General features: G+C 44.8%; 1 protein-coding gene across 1 annotated transcript; it reads left to right on the forward strand.

Annotated features, from left to right (window-relative positions):
• Nucleotides 1-2,589: 2,589 nt before the first annotated feature.
• sh2d4ba (SH2 domain containing 4Ba) lies at nt 2,590-12,637 on the forward strand. The gene is given in 10 exon segments (XM_035531631.1): nt 2,590-2,755; nt 3,190-3,349; nt 3,583-3,730; nt 5,521-5,659; nt 6,234-6,522; nt 6,843-6,983; nt 8,172-8,209; nt 8,212-8,249; nt 8,252-8,380; nt 12,545-12,637. Coding segments are annotated over 10 exon segments (1,341 nt in total).
• Nucleotides 12,638-14,232: the final 1,595 nt, after the last annotated feature.

The following is a 14,232-nucleotide window of genomic DNA, read 5'->3' on the forward strand; positions in this document are numbered from 1 at the left end:
GTCACCACTGGAACAACCTTGGTGTTCATTTTCCACATTATCTCTATGTATTCTTTATTCCAGTCCCTGGAAACTTGGTTGTATCACTCGGTGTTTGCTTTCCTTGCAGATATCCTGAATCCTGCTACTAGGTACTGAATTCATCTACAAGGTACTGAATCCTGTTACAAGGTACTGGTTTTCTCACAGGCTCTCACTATCTACATCATCCATTTTATAATATATCATCTCATTGCAGCTTAGAAAAAAGATAAAACAACTAGTTTCAGTGTGCTGCAAAATTTACAATATATAATAAAAACTTTGGTTGTCTACTTTATGACCTTTGTGCTGCTTGGAAGCTGTTTGAATCTGTATATTTAAATTATAACAAGCATTTGATGTGTTAAGTCAGTGGGTGTGGAAATCATAAAGGGCAAAGACAAGTAAACAGGTTTCAAAGTGCAGAATGTTTTTAGTCTGACAGCAAAGCTTTTGTTATTTGACCAACTGCCTGTCAACAATTAATCAACAATTATAAAATATTTATAGCTATTGATTAATATGCAAATTTCAACACACAACACAGAACAATAATCATGGAATAATTTTTAAGATTTTTAAGATTGAATAAACCTTATATTCTGAATATTATAATTAAAGTTCAAAGTTCGAAGTCAGCTTTATTGTCATTCAGACTATACAACAAGAAGTGCACAGCTGAACAAGGTTGCGTTTCTCCAAACTCCAATGTGCAAATATACAATATAAAGGTAAATGCACGAGACAAGACATTAGTCAGCATAGACAAGACATAGTATAAACACACAAGAAATATATATATATATTATATATATATATATATATATATATATATATATATATATATTAATATATATATATATATAGTGCACAAGTTATATTTGGAAAAAGAAATAAAATACTGCACATTACATATAGAATCTATTGATATTGTTCGAGTGATTATTGCACAGTGTGACTGGTATTGTAAACTTAGCACTGGAAAATGTTGATAAGGTGCTCACAGAGAGAATATTAAGATTATTGCACAAAGTAGCTACATATGAAGATGGGGGTGTGAGTTATAAACAGTGATCAATTAGTGACAGAAGAGAATGTAGTTTTCGGGTACTTTTTGTATTGTGCTATCAAACTAATATGTATGTGTAAAGCTTAATTTATTGCATTATGTTTGGCTATAGGAATTCTGTATATTAATATTAAAATTCAGTAATGTTCACATTCACAAATACACATGCACAGAGTCTCTCTTGCTTCATCTTTGGAGCTTTCCTTCACACACACACACACACACACACACACACACACACACACACACACACACACACACAAATGGCCATTTGGAATGTATAAGCCACTTTCTGTGTTAGAGGGTGCATGGCTAACTCTGTACAGGGAGAACAGAGCCGTGTTCTCCTCACGAAAGCCTAAAGGGAATGTTTGACACATACAGAGTAGAGAGTAATCAGAATGAAAACAGAAAACCAGTCGCGTCTTCACTCTGAGCTTTTCCTTTTACGACTTAATTTTATGTTCTTTTATGTTCTATTTATCAGCATCACATTTTGGCCAAGCCTTTTCATCATTCATGACGGCAGCCCTCGTGGGATGCAGTGCAAGACCCATTAATGTCCCCAAGCTAGAAGCTTTCAGGGCAGCAGCAGTAGCGTGTGTGATTGTTAGCTTGGAGGGCTCAGAGTGTGCACCACTCACTGGGGCTGCACTTCCAGGAAAGGAAGTCATTGACCGAAAGAGGCTGTTAAAACATTCTAGTGTAGGGCACAAAGTTTCCTGGGAAATGAAGTTTCATACAGAGGTCTTTCATCACCTGGGCAAGCAAACACTTTGAGCAAGTCATCTCAAGAAACTTCATGTACACTATTATACTTTTTTCCTACCTCCCTTTCTCTCTCTCTCTCTCTCTCTCTCTCTATCACTCTCTCACTCTCTCTCAACCTCTCTCTCTCTCGCGCACACAAACAAACAGATCCGGTTGCACTGACGTCTTTTGCTTGACCAGTGTAGACTGACGGTAACATGTGCCTACTCAAGTGTAAGACAGTTCAGTTCAGCTGTCCCCAGCAGACAGGCTGGAGCATACAAGACACCAAAGCCACAGATGTAACATCGTCGTGGCCATCACTCCGGAGCATGCACCATGGTAACTGCATTCATCATGGGATGAGTGGTGCAGGGCTCTGCTCGTCCATGACACAGCAGGAGACATGATGCTGGCTGAGCACCAAGGGAGCTGAAGAACTTTGTGGCAACTCTGCATTATGCAATGTGTGGATGGCGTGTCTCAAGATTAACCCTTAGGTGTCATCATGTTGAGATTTATAGCTTAAGTTCAAAGTTTTGGCACTGGTGTGTAAGAAAACTTGGATATTGCTATTCTGTTAATCAAGGGACCTCTAAGAGCTCCTTCTTAAAATGCTCCATTTCAGACGAATATAGGGTTGGGATTATTTTATGTGAAACAACAAAAGGTCTGCACCCTATCTAATCCTGGGGGTAGTTTGGGGGTATCCTGCCCCAGCCGTGAGGAGGTGAGGGGCAGAGCTCAGGATGTTGCAGCAAATACTGCGGGACATGTATGTGGAGCCAGAGCTGCTGGTGGAGCTGAGCGAGGAGCAGAGACAGCTCCTCTTCTACAAGATCCGCCAGGAGCAAGTGCGGCGCTGGGCAGAGCACGAGAGTCAAGAGGAGGCCCAGGAGAGCAGGCAGCACACACGTGTGGGCAGAGAGGGTGAGTCTCACCTCTTAAGCTCCACTGGTGAGACCCGGTTGGTGCTAAGTGGCATGAATGTCCAAATGTCATTTCTCTTTTTTTGCCAAAAATGGGAAGATGACTTGACTTTTCCTCAAGTGCTGTAGTGGTGAGAAGCTGATCACTTGCTACCACTTGATCATGCCGCATGAAAATCTTTGAGTTCACTTTGCTTGTTTCAGAATTGCATGAAAGAAAAACAAAAACAATCAGGACAAGCAGACAGCTGCTCTCAGATCAGCATACAGGGGGATGACTGCTGTTGTCTCCAGTCAGGAAAAGCAGATAGCTGCTCTAAGATCAGCATTCAGAGGGATGACTGCAGTTGTCTCCAATCAGGACAAGCAGACAGCTGCTCTCAGATCAGCATATAGAGGGATGACTGCTGTCGTCCCCAGGTGAGAGGAAGAACATACAATGGCTCCATGGTAGTGATGGAGACGTGTGGGTGTGGGTGATGGGAGAGGCTCCTGGGGACAGACCTTACGAGCAGATCATCAGAGAGCTGATTGAGGAGAAAGCATGTCGGCAAGCCCATCTAGAAGCTCAAGAGCTGTGGTGAGTGACTGATCGTTTGCTTGTTCGTTTTTTACATGCACTGGAACAGAATAAATATACTGCAGTAAATAGCATGTAAGCAGAATTCAAGAAAAGGTATATGCACAGAAATAACAGGTGATTACCTTAAACATCCTTTTCAATGTCTAACAAGATACATTAGACATGAAAGTTTATGTCATGGTTGCTAAGTAAATAGTTTAGCAGAGTCATAATTGGCTTCTCCTTCCAAGGTGCAAGAAACAAGCAGAGCTCAAGCAGAAGTTCAGGGACGCTGTATTTAAAGAGAAGACCCGTCTAATAGCAGGGAAGTGGAAAGAGGAAGCTGAGGACAGGAAGGTGGCTAAACAGGAAGAGGAGCACATTAGGGAGGAGCTTGAGGTGAGTTGGTTCCTCATTGGTTGACAGCGTCCACTGGAGCCCTACAGTTGTTGGAAACCATCCAAGTGAGTGAGCAAACATTTGCTCGTAAGCATGATAAGCATGGAATCTTCCGGCCATCACAGGAACGTAGATAAATAGAGAGACAAGGCCAATGCGAGGTGCTTTTCTAAACATATGGATAGTCATAATGAAATACTTTATGAGACAGGTTGGAGCAGCTCAGAGCAGACAGAGAAAGACACTAAGAACACTAATGGAAAGGGTTTACCTCCCACGAAGCACGTGTAGCGTCATACTGATGCATATGCAAGATGCTCCGGATATGAGTAGCTGTGAAACATTTCAATCCCAAACGGGGAATTCAATGGCCAATCAGACCGAGCCAGTGAGCAGCAGAAGGGGTGTGGCGTTCCTCCTCTCTAAGGATGTGCGGGAGTGAACGCCGAGCTCTGTCCTAAGTGTGTGTGCGCTTGGCAGAGTGTTATTTGCATTACATGATATGGTTCTGCAAACAATACAGCTGAAAAATGCAAGTAGGACAAATGTATGTCACAATATAGGCATGCTTTTGACATTTTGAGTGGGAAGACAGGAACTGGGATTATAAACCCCTGTAAATGCTGCACGATCTCTCTTCTAGGCCCTGAAGGGATGTCTTCCTGAACTTTAAGAGAGGGGAGAAAGAGAACAAAGTGTGCTCCAGATAGATGGCATGCCAGGAATTTCTGGCCACGATTTTCAATATCCACTCCGTAAGATCTCCACAGGTCAATGTGACCATCGCTTGATGGTCACAGATGATTTCGGGCACAGCAATGAGATCTTTTTAAGAAACTTGACAAATATTAACAGAGCTCGTTTACCCTGGCCTGTAAAAAGATTAGTCACCCTGCAGTAAATGAGCAGACTCATTAAACCTTTAGCCATTCTCTTTCTATACATCTCATGATATGCTAGAGTAGTTAACATGAACTGTGGTGGAGAGAATGGAAGTGTTTGCTGAGCACTTTTTTGGTTGGTAAGGACACCACTCTGCGTGAACTCTGTGTCATACCGTGCAATCATAATCAAGCTTACTAGACTTCTGTCTGGATCATCAGTAAAAATTTCGCTCACATGCAATAATAATTCATCAAATCAGTAATTCACTTGCTATTGCTTTCTTTTCTCAGTAAATCTATCAGTGATCTCAATAAAGTTGCATGCTGGACTATAGTTTATCTCTCCTCTGTGTTTGAAGACAGATTTCCCCTTGTAGTCAAGCCAATGGGCCGCAGTTCACAAACGGCACCTTTCTGGTAATTACCTCTGAAATGAATTATAAAGTCTAATTGGATCACATTACAAAAGTGGCCATATGTCAGGCCCCGGGGTGGGAATTATTCACCCACGTGAGTAATTTCTGCTTAAATATAGACAAGGAAACCATGGGTATGTGTTGTGCATTGATCAGTGCTGTTAACATTAGCATGCGACTAGTTTAATTAAACAAGATCTGTCAGGACATACACAGGACACTAATGCAGCGATGGAGGAAGCTCCTTTGCTGTCATCATAGCAAAGGGTCTTGCAGATTATGCGCTGCATTGAGTCCATTGTGTTGTGGTTCCATAGCCAGATATCCATCGGAATATCAATGCTCAAATAACCACACTCGCAAACCAGGACCTCTTATTTACCAACATTCCCAATCTCAGGCACACACAGATGCTGTTTTGTTTTTTTTGCCCTGGGGACTTGCTGCACCAGACATGGGTACCAGCTCTGTGCCTTTCCTGTGCAAGCAGAAGCGTGAGGAAGAGGAGAGGCAGAGCGGAGAGGAAGAGGTCCGACGTGCCGAGGAGAGGAGAGCGAGGGAGCTGTATGTCTCCCTGGAGCGAGAGCGCCACGCTGCTCAACAGGACGATGAGGAGTGGAGTGAGCAAAGTGAGTGTGTCTTTGAACTTCCCCACGCATCCGCCTGGCATTCACATCCCAGTCTCCTCCTGTCTGCTGCAGCCCCCAGGCAGGTGCTGTTACCCGGGTTACCAAGTTCTTCTTCTGTTGTGGCTCCTTAAAGGGTCACTCTCTGACACTGATGAAGGCCCAAAGCGTAACCATGGACACATGCTATGGAGAGCCATTTTTTCCCCAGCTAAAGCTCTGATACGATCAGTAGCTCATAGCTATACTGTTTCTAGTGTTTTCTGTACATGGGCAGCTTTTGCAATACTGAAATATTTGTGTGTCCTCTCCTTCTACATCTGCTCATCCTCCTTTAATGGTGGCGCTGAGAATTACCATCACCCAATTATGTTATTGTCAAGTTAAATGTTAACATTAAATGTTTTTGGTGATATATTTATGCTTTTCTGCCCCACTGTCTACTCAGAAACCACAGAAACCCAACACCCCGATTCCCGAAGCACGCTTTATGCCTCACACACCTTTTCATCTCAGTGTGCTGCACACTGCACATGGCTGTCTTGACGATACAGGTCCATTTGCCTTTGATCCCCAGTGCGACGCTCTAAGGCGGCAGATGAGGAGATGGCGAGGCTGGCACACTGGGCAAGGGATGAGCATAAGAGTCAGTCTCTCCGCGCACGCCAGCATGCTATTGGCTGCCAGCCCCAGCGCCCGCCCGACGGCAGCATGACACGCAGTGCCGTCACTGAGCTGCAGGCCAAGGCTCCACCCCCTCCCGGACCCTGCCCTCGCCCCGCCCTCCGGTCCACGGCTCCGCCCCTCTATCGCCGGAGCCAGAGCCACAGGCCCAGCCCCATGGTGAGCCAGCCCTTGATGGACAGGTGAGTGCGAGGCACCATAGTTATGCAAATTCAGCCGTATAAAAGTGAATTCAGGCATTCCGAACGTGAACATCTTTGCAACTTGTGGTTATAATGTGTCTGTATTGTGTTGCCGTGATACAAATCAGAAAGTCTGGTTTTAATGCGTCTGTTAGCGTTAGAAAAGCACACAGATCAGAATCACCAGTAAACACAAGGTGGTATTACTGTTAACCTTGGTATCATGGGATATGTTACATTCCCACAGCATGCCCAGTGCATTTCTCCATCATCCCCATCTCTTTCTTTCTTCTCTCTCTCTCTCCCCTGGCTCTCCCTAGCCCTTCCTGGGTGCGGTTCCCCCGTCCTAAATCGAGAGAGTCTATCATAGCATGGTTCTGTGAGGACCAGAGACCCAAGCGGGCTGGCTACGAACGCAACAGCAACCACATTGCGCCATGGTTTCACGGTAAAGTTGCCAGCTCACTGGAGCGCTTTTTCCTGATCTTCCCTGCTCCACTCGTCTGCTGTGTAGTCCGCTGGGAAGGCCATCCACGTGCACTCATTCAGGAAAAAAGGGTACACAGCCAGCAACCTGCCCGCTGGCGGACAGTGTTGCTACATTACAGCTGATTTTACTGAACGCAGAGAGACTGTTAAGTCATTCCCTGGTAGCAGCATCATTCTTGCTTGTAAGCTTGCCACCATTCAGGTGCAGAAAGATAGTGGTCCTTTTGTCTGCTTGTGTAGACACCAGCCCTGATTCACATACAGAGCGGAACAAAGTGGAAAAGCAGGAGTCCAGCTTGGTAACCCGAGTGTAACCGGCACCGTGGCATGTGGGAGAGGAGAATGCGACGTGGAGGGGAGTCCTAAATAATTCAGGGGTCTCGCTAGGCTAATTACCAGCCCAAGTCCTGCAGCACTGTCTCATCCAAATGGATCATAGCGCATGACTCCTGTTTAACTGACGACAAAGCTGATTAATAGGATCGAGTGTGTCAGCTGTTCCATTGGAACAAAGCTCTAGACATGCTCGTGTCTTATCATAATGAAGAGTCATATAGATAAGGATGCATGTGTGCACACATGCACACACGCGCACACACACACACACACACACACACACAAGGGCTTGAATTACACCAACCCCGCTATTGCAGACATGCGATTAACATCACGTCATATGGCTGCGCAAAACAGACCAATTCCAAGGTTCATTCATTTAAGGCTCCTCTAGTCTTTTGCTGGACACTGCGACTACGATATGCCTTCTGACATATTGCATGTGTGCTGCAGCAGCCTGAAAACCTCTTCAGTCCTGTCTGAATTACTGTCAGGTTTATCACCAGATCCACAGAATTCTCACTCAGAGGACCTGAGGCTGGGTCAAGATGCTCACAGTACACAATGCAAAAAATGTACCAATTTATCTCTGCTCTCATTTACATCGTGTGACTCCCTGTAACATTAACACTGCAAAAGTCAGCTGCAAAAACATTTCACAAACGACCCACTGCTTCATTCACAAATGACCAAATGTCCTATATGTGCAAAAGAGTGAGTGCAGTAGCTGTTTAATCGTTTTTAAACGGTTCATATAGGTTATAGGCGGTTGGGCTGAATTTGCTTTTCATGGTTGTGGCTCTGGCCTACAGGAATAATTACACGGAAGAATCGGAGCACCAACTGGCGAACGAGGCCACGGGTTCTTTCTGGTGCGAGTGAGCGAGATGATTTGGGGTTACAAACGCTGTCCTATCGCACACCCAGCGGGTTTAAGCACTTCCTTATCGACGCCACGGGGGACTTCTACAGCTTCCTAGGAGTCGACCAGAGCTGCCACGCGTCCCTCGCCGACCTCGTCGACTTTCACAAGGTAGTCAAGCTGCTAAAAAAAGACAAGCTAAAACAAAGTCTTTTTTTACCTTGTTGGGTCATGTCTCTGAGCATATTTTGCTCAGTTAATCAGTATCATTGCATTTAAAAGACAAAATTCTTGTTGTTTTTTTTTTCTATTATCAAGAGTTGCACGAATGTCTTCTTTTTTTTCCAATTTACTGTACCTACTTAGCAAGAACTGTGTCACCACCTTTACCATGGTAACCGGTTTCGCTGAGGGCTTGCATAGCACTCTGGATAACCTATGAATTGCTCCGGTGTTCCCTTAGTAACCATGGATACATATCTCATCACCAACACAGGCCAGCAGAAATTTCTGATGTCAGTTATATCCTAATGAGAAAGTGCTGTGGGTACAGTCCCACTGCCAGCTCTGCTTCCAGTCTAAAGAGTGAATGGAATGTGTTTCCAGGGGATGCACAAGTATGTACACTTATACATCCATTGAGAACTTAACTTTAAAAAACATCCATAACGGATGCAATTTTCAAACAACAAATCTTAGCCATCAAATGCACAAAATCTTTCATTCAAGTGCCAAAATTACATTATCTAAAAAAGATTGGAAATATCTGAAGGAAGCATAGAATTTGAGTGGTGTTTTGATTCTTACTGCAGAGAAAAACTCCTCAGCTCTGAGAGATCTACTGTCCTGCAGGATAATCTGCTGTCTGTGAAGCGCCAAAATATAAGGTCTCCTTGTACTTCTGTTTTGGTTTTTCTTGTACAGTTTTGAGTGTCACCCACAGCTAACATTAAAGGAAAACAGAAATTTCTTGAACACTCTTGTTTATGAACAATTCAACAGTGAAGACATAGTCACTGATATATTTCATATAAATGTAATATTTATATCAATACTCATATATGAGATTTGTATCAGAAACATAGGCCTTATGGGTTTTCGGGAATTTCGAGATGTTTGGAAAGGCGATCTTCTTCCTTCTCCCATTGTGCCCTTATTGTCATTCCCATACTATAGACTGGGAAGTGAGAAGGAGGAATGTGGGTTTTCCTCACCCATTTGGCTTTATTGGCCATCTGTAGTAGTTTGTCTGTTACTGGTTGCTCTGGTTTGCATTGTGTTGTTTGGGGGTCACTGAGTATTTTGTTATGGAGGTTATTACTGAAGCGTTTAAAACTTTCCGCTACTCTTCAAGCCTCAGACGCACGTCACAAGGCTCTTTTTTCTGGCAGCAAATTACTGCTATGTTGATGTCAAAAATCAGCTGCAAAACAGATATTATGGCACAAAAAAAAAAAAAAAGATGTTAATCTGTTCAGGAAACGTTGGTTAACTCCAGGATCCTTCATATCGGGCCAACTGTGAGCCTAGGGACAGAACGCAGATGCGGTTGCCTTGGAGACAGGTATGTTTGTGAAGGCAGGGGCTACTATCAAGGTACCCACTTGGTTTTAAAATCTCCTTATCTGTCATTTCATCGGCAGTCAGAGTTCAGAAGAACTTAATTGGGGCCGTCTGACTGAGAAATTAAATGGCAGAGACATGACACACAGCGTGAAATGGAGGCTCAGGGGGTGGGCTGTTCTCAGGCTAACCCTTCTTAGGGGTCTGTGAGATGTTTCATGCTCCTGCCCTGAGTGTTCTTTCTTCTCTTTCTGCAACTATTGAAATGTCTTCCTCGTCCACCTGTGAACTTGATATACATCCAAATCAGCATCGCCACCTGTATAGCGGCCATTCAATCCCAGAATCTGTTGAGCTCCAACACAGGCTCACTTCATTCTACTTAATAAGGTACCGATGAGGTGCTCACCGGAACCAAATCTTACTTAGAGAGCAGTGTGAAAGGCTGGTGGAGACGAGGAGTACAAAACAGACCAGGCCAGGAACAAAAAACAGACACGGGCACTAGAACGGACACACGGACGGGCACAGGGACAGAAACAAAGGGAGACACAGGAACCGGAACAGGCACAGAAACAGGCACAGGAACAGACACCACAGCAGGAGCAAAAACATAACCAGGCAAAAAAGGCAAAAACAATGGAGACGCAGGAGGCCCGCGGGGAACAGGAGACGCAGGCCGGGGCGGGCTGGGCAGAGAAGCCTCTGAATAAGGAGGCAGGTCTGCGGACTTGCAGGAGACCGGCAAAATGGCAATGGCAGCCTTTTGGCCACAGGAGAGCTTCAAGGAGCAACCAGGACAGGCCTGGCACGAGGACTCGTGGAGTGGCTTCTTCCAGTCCAGGAAGAGGAACTGGCGGGTCCGAGGGCGCGACCACGGTGATCAGCGGCGGCGGGTCCGTCGGCATGGCTGCGACATCCAGCGGCAGGTCTGGAGGCAGGTCCAATGTGTCCGGATTTGGAACCACAGGAACAGGACATGCAGCGTCTTCCATGCCAGGAACAGGATCAGGCTGGGTGGCATCCTTTACACCAGGAACAGGAACTGGCAGGGCAATGACCTCTGTAGCAGAGACAGGGACAGGCAGAACAGCTTCCTCTACGCTGGGAACAGAGCCTGGCTGGGGGTCCAGCAGTGCAGCAGCTACGGCCCACAGCCGGTCTGTGAGCTCCGGAGTGATCAGCGGAGGCAGGTCTGACAGGTCCAGATGCTTAGCCATGGGATCAGGACAGGCAGAGTCTCTCACGCCGGGAGGTTTGCGGGATAGCCACAGGTTGGGTGACCCTGGAGGAACACAGACATAGAACCCTCTCGGCGGCCCCAAGGCTCATGTGAGCGATGAGGAGCTCCCGGTTGCGCTTCAGGGCACACCGAGTGCCTAGCCATGGACTGTTTGTGCATTCACTCTGCTTACTCACATCTTGCGCTGCAGGCTGCTCGCCCCTGCAGCGTTGGTCAAGACGGGCAGACTCTCTGCACTTACCTGTGATCTCATCGTCATCAAAATAAACTGGATCCTGATTTTTTCCGGGAATGACAAGATGCCCGTGTACCCGCAGGTTTGGTGGCGCTGAGATGTAACGAACATGGACTGCGTAGAAACAGCCGGAGTTTCATCCCAGCGGAACAACCACCTCCCAGAGTCTCGCTCTCTCACTGCGTCCTTGTTCGGCTGTTCATTCTGTAATGATGAGCGGTAAGGAGGCGGATGAATGTGCGGAGAGGAGCGAGATTTATCAGGGGCAAATCCAAAATCAGAGTCGTTGGAATAGTCCAGGGTCAAAGAACCAACACGGAGAGTACGTGGATACATGAGCAAAACAAAAACACATGAAGGCAAACAGGGGAATCAGGCTATAACAAAAGACGCTAGGAAAACTCGGAAATAAGAAACACGAAGGCTAGAATACACAGAGTACAAAACCAACATTCAAATCAACCTAACACACGCATTCAAATAAACACATAAACGTACTGAAGTAAATACAACCACTCAAATAAACAATGAACAGCCAAGACACAGGGAACAAGACAGGGTTTAAATACATGAGCTTAACAAGACTAGAAACAAGGGACAGGTTTGGAAAATCAACCAAGTGGGGGAGAAAATGAAACTACGACATGGAAGTAAAATACACAAGACAGGGAAATCATGGAACACAGAAGCTGAGAGGGACTAACCGTGACAAAGACTCATGAGAGCTGTGATTGGAATATCAGGGTTTTTCCACCAAATATTCATTTCTGGACTCTAAAAACATTCGTTTTCTTACATTATTCAGAAAATGTTTCATCTTTTTTTGTAATTTTGACTATTTTAAATCTGATGCAGGAAGCTTCATATGTTACAAAGGAAAGACCGGGTTGGATTTTAAACATGAGTTGAGAACGACAACTGGTTGTCCAAAGTTATGCCCAGGTTACGGGCAGCTTTGGATGGCGATACCAGGGAGTTCTCAAAGGAATTCTCCTGATACAATCCTGCAAAATTAACTAGGCCTAATTCACCTGCAAGCGATTGACACAATTCTCGATGTTAAAATAAGAGTACCCTACTTTTAATGTTTTACACAAAAATTAGTAATAGAAAATTCCAAAGATCAGTTAGAAAGTTACAGTTTCACAGACATTAATGACTATAGTGTGGGCATCACTGGTCAGTGTGAATGAGTCTTTTTTTTTTTTTCTCATTGAATCACGTTAATTTAACAGTCGTTATTGAGTGTCGTGTGGGCGTCACTTGAGCGTGAACGAGTCTTTTATGCTCATAGGTGGAAATCATCACCACCACAGGGAAGGAGCTGTTACAGGAGGCATGCAGGAAGGACACACCCCCTGGAGACTATGGAGGGCTGTTCCCGTAACTACGCACCTTCTACCTCACACCGCAAACAGCTGCATTGACTTTCACTCTCAGAAGAGGCTTGCTTTCAAAGCGGGATGTTAATGAATCCATATTTAAAGGCCATTTTTAGTGGAGAATGCTGGCAGAGGAAGAGCATTGGAAGAGATATGCTGAAGAGATTATAAAAAAGACGAGAGGGTGTTGCCAGTATCACAGCCTTTTGGGAAAAGGTCCAGTACTGGCAGCAGAAGGACATTATTAATGCAACAAAGTGGAATTTCAGACCTCAGTGGTACTTGGCCAGAGGAAGTGGTAGCACTGTAAAAGGCTGGGAGTTATTTCTGCATTTAGCATATAGACGTTCACCGCTGGCTTGTAAAAATCTTTTGATGATAAAAGTATGGCAATATTCTGTAACAAATAAAGCAATTTGTTTTTAAAAGCGGCACATGTCTGAGGTGTAGGAATGAAAGGAGAAACTCGAGATGAGTCGGTCTGACGTTGGGTTTTACCTGTGACGCTCTTAGCTTCAGGACAGAGCCACTGATTTCGGTAAATCAGTAACCGGTAAAAATTCAGTGACCTCCACCTTCTGATCTTGGATGGAATTCATTGGTGGAAGTCGTTATGCCTAAATGAGAGGTCAAGGCTAGTCAGGTCTGAGAGAGTAGGTTCCATCTTTAGCCCTTTCACACAGGCATTAGAGGTCAAATCATTTGTGAGCTGAATGTCAAGGCAAGGCAGTTTTATTTATGTAGCCCACCTCACATGCAAGGCAAGTCAAGGTGCTCTACAAATAAAAGCATAAATCGTAAACTTCTGAAGGCAGTGGTGATATTGTAGTACAAACCACATGGCCAGTCACTCTGATATAGAAGTCTGGGGAAAAAATGACACAGAAGGGTGTTAGTAATTGATTTTATAAGGGCTTTATGTTTGGGAAAGACTCTATATAATAATATTAGGGGTTAACAGTGAGCGCCATCTTCATAATCTATATGGCATGGCGTTTGAGCTGTTTATTGTCTATGGTTTGTGAATTGTTCAGGAATTGCTAGGTTAGGATGTGGACAAACACAAGTGTCCATGACGGGATTGGTTAACACTGGGTTAACTGTAGGGACAGATTACACGGAGCCGCCTTCTCACTTACATGAGACATTACTGAGATGAAACCCACCTCTAGCTTAGCTGGACACAGGGCATTTTCTATGTCAGACAAAGGAACACCTATATGAACACCTTTGATAGCAGAGGAAGCGTTAGAATAGTTTAGGTAGGTTCTTAGCGCAGAGAGCCCATTGCCTGTGAACTGCAGAGGCTTCGCCAAACTAAAGGATGTAACAAGACTTCTAAATCGAATGTCCCACAGTGTCAGGTGTCCCCCATGGCCCTCACATCTGATACAGGCCCTGCGGGAGCCGGATCAGGTGTTTTCAGGTAAGGAACACAGCGCAGGCAGACAGGACCTGAGCCTCCGGTCGAATATAGAATACACCGACTATTATTAGGATATGATAAAATAGCATAAGATGAAAAAGTAAATCTTTCTTTTGTTCTTCTGGTCTAACAAATGAATAGTATGATATGGTGATACCCACGGTATTGCAGTGA

The sequence above is a fragment of the Electrophorus electricus genome, chromosome 11 (assembly GCF_013358815.1).
Source record: "Electrophorus electricus isolate fEleEle1 chromosome 11, fEleEle1.pri, whole genome shotgun sequence".
Lineage (NCBI taxonomy): Eukaryota > Metazoa > Chordata > Actinopteri > Gymnotiformes > Gymnotidae > Electrophorus > Electrophorus electricus.